The sequence below is a fragment of the Chiloscyllium plagiosum genome, chromosome 26 (genome assembly GCF_004010195.1).
Source record: "Chiloscyllium plagiosum isolate BGI_BamShark_2017 chromosome 26, ASM401019v2, whole genome shotgun sequence".
NCBI classification, from domain to species: Eukaryota; Metazoa; Chordata; class Chondrichthyes; order Orectolobiformes; family Hemiscylliidae; genus Chiloscyllium; species Chiloscyllium plagiosum.
Window position 1 is genome coordinate 2,764,103 of NC_057735.1, and position 5,159 is coordinate 2,769,261.

Sequence of the window (5,159 nt, forward strand, 5' to 3'; positions counted from 1 at the left end):
CCCCCTCACCTGGCCGCACTGTCCGCACTCGGACGGGTTGGGGGAAGTGCCTGATGACGGCGCGGACATCGCGGCGGGTCAGGCCGCTCACCGGGGTCCCGTTCACCTCGAGCAGGATGTCCCCGGGCCCGGGGCTGGGCCCGATCTCGGAGCCGCTGAGCGGTGACGCCAGGACCGGGAACTGTCCGAACTCGGCCCCGCCGCCCAGCGACAGCGCGTCCCCGGGCACGGCCACCTCCTGAGCCCGGCTCAGCCAGTGCCGCCGCCGGCGGAGGGACTTGGACATGGCGGGGCCGAGCCGGCCCGGCCCGGGCTGGGTCGCTGTCTGCTTGCCGGGGTTGCTCTGACGGTGACGGTGTGTGTGCGGCGCGGGGCCGGGGCCAGGGCCGCTCCCGCTCCGGGCTCCGGGCTGTCACTGACCGTGGGGCCCAGCCACCACCGCGACCGCCATCTGCGTCATGGCGTCATCGCGTCCGCACGCTGCCCCTGACGTCAGGGTGGGGGCTGGGCATGTCACAACCAATCAAAGATGGCTAGCCTCACCCCGCTCCCACCATCTGTCCCGCCCATTGGCATGGCCCCGCCCAACACCGACCGCCACGCCCCTTTCCCCTTGCACTCAGAGTCAGTGCCCATTGACCAGGGAGTGGGACAGTCAGTGTCTCTGGACCGGGAGTACGGTTATTACCCATTGACCAGGGAGCGGGACAGTCAGTGTCTCTGGACCAGGAGTACGGTTATTACCCATTGACCAGGGAGTGGGACAGTCAGTGTCTCTGGACCGGGAGTACGGTTATTACCCATTGACCAGGGAGCGGGACAGTCAGTGTCTCTGGACCGGGAGTACGGTTATTACCCATTGACCAGGGAGTGGGACAGTCAGTGTCTCTGGACCGGGAGTACGGTTATTACCCATTGACCAGGGAGTGGGACAGTCAGTGTCTCTGGACCGGGAGTACGGTTATTACCCATTGACCAGGGAGCGGGACAGTCAGTGTCTCTGGACCGGGAGTACGGTTATTACCCATTGACCAGGGAGTGGGACAGTCAGTGTCTCTGGACCGGGAGTACGGTTATTACCCATTGACCTGGATGGTGTTTTGTGCAGTCCTTGCATGGGATCGATTCTCCTGCTCCTTGGATGCTGCCTGGCCTGCTGTGTTTTTCCAGCACCACATTTTTCAACTCAAGTGTGTATACTGCATTACTGTAGCTCAGAGTCCTGTAACAAATAGCAAAAAGGTCTTAAATCAAAGGAAGGGGCCATTTGCTCCTTGGTGTATACATGACTGAACACAAATTTATTGCAGCATTGTCTCCTGTGGGTCAGGAAGGGATTCAAAACATTGCTTGCTGATTGATGTGTTGCCTGAAGAAGGAAAGAACAAACAAAGAAACGAAAGGAAGAGAAAGATTTGTGTCTGTTTTACGCAACATCCCAGAGTGCTTTGTAGCCAATGAGGTACATCTGAGTGTAGATGCTATTTTAATGTAGGGTACATGGTGGCCGATTGCAATAACAAGCTCCCACAAACAGCTGTCAGATCATCTGTAACAGCTGTCAGATCATCTGCTTTTAGTTTTCTTTGTTTAGAGTTTGTGAGAAGATTTGACTGGGACAACACTACCATTACAGGGCAAGCGAAATAAAGAACAGCCAGGGAATTCCTAGAAGCTTGGCACTCATCCACAAACTCCATCAACAAACACATCGACCTGGACCCAATATACTGGCCACTACAGCGGACAGCTGAAACTGACAACCGGAAGCGGCAGGGACAGGCCACTATAAATGCCGGAAGAAACACCACAGAAGCGCTTCACAGGAGGCTCCCAAGCACTGAGGATGTCACCTAGACAGGGGATGAAACGTTTGCAACAAACATTTCCAGCTCGGCGAACAGTTGTTGAGGTTGTACAGGACATTGGTGAGGCCCCTTCTGGAATACTGTGTCCAGGTCTAGTTACCCAATTTATAGGAAGGATAATATCAAACTGGAGAGGGTTCAGAAGAGATTTACCAGGATGTTGGTGGGTATGCAATGTTTGAATTATAAGAAAGGCTGGGACTTTCTTCACTAGAGCATAGGGGGTTGAGAGATGACCTGATAGAAGCTTACAAAATAATGATGGTATAGATAGAGTTAGTGGTAGTTTTCCCAAGGATGGGGGATTTCGAGACTAGGGGGTACATTTTTAAAATGAGAGGAGAGAGATTTAAAAAAAGACATGGAGGGCAAATATTTTACAGAGAGGGTAGTTCACAGGTGGAATGAACCTCCTAAGGAAGTGGTGAATGTCGGTACAATTACAACATTCAAAAGACATTTGGATAAGGACATGAATAGGAAAGGTTTAGAGATTTATGGGTCAGGAGCAGGCAGGTGGCACTAGTTTAGTTTGGGATTATGTTTGCTGTGGACTGGTTGGACTGAAGGGTCTGTTTCCATGCTGTGTGACTCAATGACTCTATGACCATGACTCCAATCAAGAATCAACCTATCTCTGTCTTAAGTTCACTCAATGACTTGGCATCCACAACGTTCTATGGAAATGAGTTCCACAGATTTACCAGTCTCTGGCTGAAGAAATTCCTCCTCATTTCAGTTTAAAACGGTCCACTCTGAGGCTGTGCCCTCAGGTCCCAGTGGAAAAATTTTCTCTCTGTCCACTCTATCCAGACCTCTCAGTATTCTGTAACTTTCAATGAAATGCCCTTCATCTCCTAAACTCCATTGGATAAATAAAACACTGACGAAATGATCAGAGTCCCACATGCTAAAACTTGTGTGTATACAGCGTGTTACCCATATCAGTCTCAGTTTTTATAACACTTGCCTGTCACACTTTCAGCATCACTCCTTTCCCAACACTCCTGACCTGCCACATGATAAAAACTGTGGCAAAGCTGTGAGTAATTAATTAAAAGTCTTATAGTAATGAAGTCTGTCTGTAAGAATGCAATTCACATTAACATCCAGAGAATTATAGAACATGACGAAGTATAGATGAATACAAGATGCAGAGCGATATCAAAAATGAACACAGTTGTATAAACTAGAAATGTATTGAACATACACAACAAACTTATATTACATCTGTCATGTAATAACACAGTAAAAGGTGTTTCATGGGATTGTTAGTATACAAACTACAACACTGAGACCAAAAAATTAGATAATAAGACAAATGAGCAAAAGCTGGTTTAAGGGAGGCCTGTATTAAAGAGGGCTGCATATTCGAGAAGCAGAGTAATTAAAACCTGGAATGTGCAACATTCCAGTGCTGGAGGAGTATAGAAATCTTACAGGGTCTGGGACAAAAGATGCCAGAGGTAGGAAGGGACGAGACCAAGGAGGGATCTGAAAACATGGATGAGAATTTTAAAATCACAACGTTGCTCAACAGAGACCTGCTGTAAGTCAGTGGTCACAGAGTAGGACTAAGTTCAGACATGTGTAACATGTGAAAGACAGAAATCTTACAGAGCACTGCATTCAAATACAGTCAGTTCTACTATAACACATGTTTTGTTAACACAAATTGGCTGTAAGGCGATTGGGTGAATAGGGAAGGCTGTTTCTAAAATGTGGACTTTTAAAGTGTGTGTCGGCTATTACAATGATTATATCGCCAACACTTTATGTGGTATTTGCATTGTGCGATTTTTGTTTAGCACGGGGTCACACAGGAACACAACTATCATGTTACAGAAGAAACACTTAGTCAACTCTGGAGGTAAACAAAGACAAGGATTGGAAATGCAACAGGGCAGAAGTGGGTACTGCAGATGCTGGGGATTAGAGTGAGATCAGAGTGGGGCTGGAAAAGTACAGCAAGTCAGGCAGCATCCGAGGAGCAGGAAAATTGATATTTTGGGCAAAAGCCCTTCATCAGGAAAGGCTTGGGATTGCAACAGCAGAGTTGGGTGGCACAGTGGTTAGCACTGCTGCCTCACAGCACCAGACACCTGGGTTCAATTCCCGCCTCAGGCGACTGACTGTGTGGAGTTTGCACGTTCTCCCCGTGTCTGCGTGAGTTTACTCCCACAGTCCAAAGATGTGAAGGTTAGGTAAATTGGCCATGCTAAATTGCCTGTAGTGTTAGGTGCAGGGGTATATGTAGGGGAATGGGTCTGGGTGGGTGCGCTTCGGCGGGTCGGTGTGGACTTGTTGGGCCGAAGGGCCTGTTTCCACACTATAAGTAATCTAATCTAATCTAATGTTATAGAATTGGAAATTGACTGTTTTACAGAAATGAAACACAGAAATATGTATAAAACGTAATGGTGTCCTCATGAGCAGCCACTGGACGGACTGCACCTAAATTGGAAGGGGACTAATATACTGTCAGGAAAATTTGCTAGAACTACTTGGGAGGATTTAAACTAGTAAGGTGGTGGGGTGGGACCCAGGGAGGTAGTGAGGAAAGAGATCGATCTGAGACGGGTACAGCTGAGAACAGAAGTGAGTCAAACAGTCAGGGCAGGCAGGAGCAAGGTAGGACTAATAAATTAAACTGCATTTATTTCAATGCAAGAGGCCTAACAGGGAAGGCAGATGAACTCAGGGCATGGTTAGGAACATGGGACTGGGATATCATAGCAATTAGAGAAACATGGCTCAGGGATGGGCAGGACTGGCAGCTTAATGTTCCAGGATACAAATGCTACAGGAAGGATAGAAAGGGAGGCAAGAGAGGAGGGGGAATGGCATTTTTGATAAGGGACAGCATTACAAGCATGCTGAGGGAGGATATTCCTGGATATAGATCCAGGGAAGTTATTTGGGTGGAACTGAGAAATAAGAAAGGGATGATCACCTTATTGGGATTGTATTATAGACCCCCCAATAGTCAGAGGGAAATTGAGAAACAAACTTGTAAGGAGACCTCCGCTATCTGTAAGAATAATAGGGTAGTTATGGTAGGGGATTTTAACTTTCCAAACATCAACTGGGACTGCCATAGTGTTAAAGGTTTAGATGGAGAGGAATTTCTCAAGTGTGTACAAGACAATTTTCTGATTCAGCATGTGGATGTACCTACTAGAGAGAGTGCAAAACTTGACCGACTCTTGGGAAATAAGGCAGGGCAGGTGACCGAAGTGTCAGTGAGGGCCAGTGACCATAATTCTGTTCATTTTAAAATAGTGATGGAAA

At 47.8% G+C, this 5,159-nt stretch overlaps 1 protein-coding gene across 4 annotated transcripts in view; it reads right to left on the minus strand.

Annotated features, from left to right (window-relative positions):
* Positions 1 to 480, minus strand: part of magi3a (membrane associated guanylate kinase, WW and PDZ domain containing 3a) — a 133,817-nt gene extending 133,337 nt beyond the window's left edge. For 3 of the 4 annotated variants that reach the window (XM_043716342.1, XM_043716341.1, XM_043716340.1), the window contains exon 1: positions 10 to 479. In XM_043716342.1, the coding sequence (XP_043572277.1) occupies positions 10 to 286 (277 nt within the window). In that variant the 5' untranslated portion in view covers positions 287 to 479. Of the gene's footprint in view, positions 1 to 9 lie in introns of all 4 variants that reach the window. The other variant, XM_043716344.1, reaches the window with a different exon arrangement.
* Positions 481 to 5,159: the final 4,679 nt, after the last annotated feature.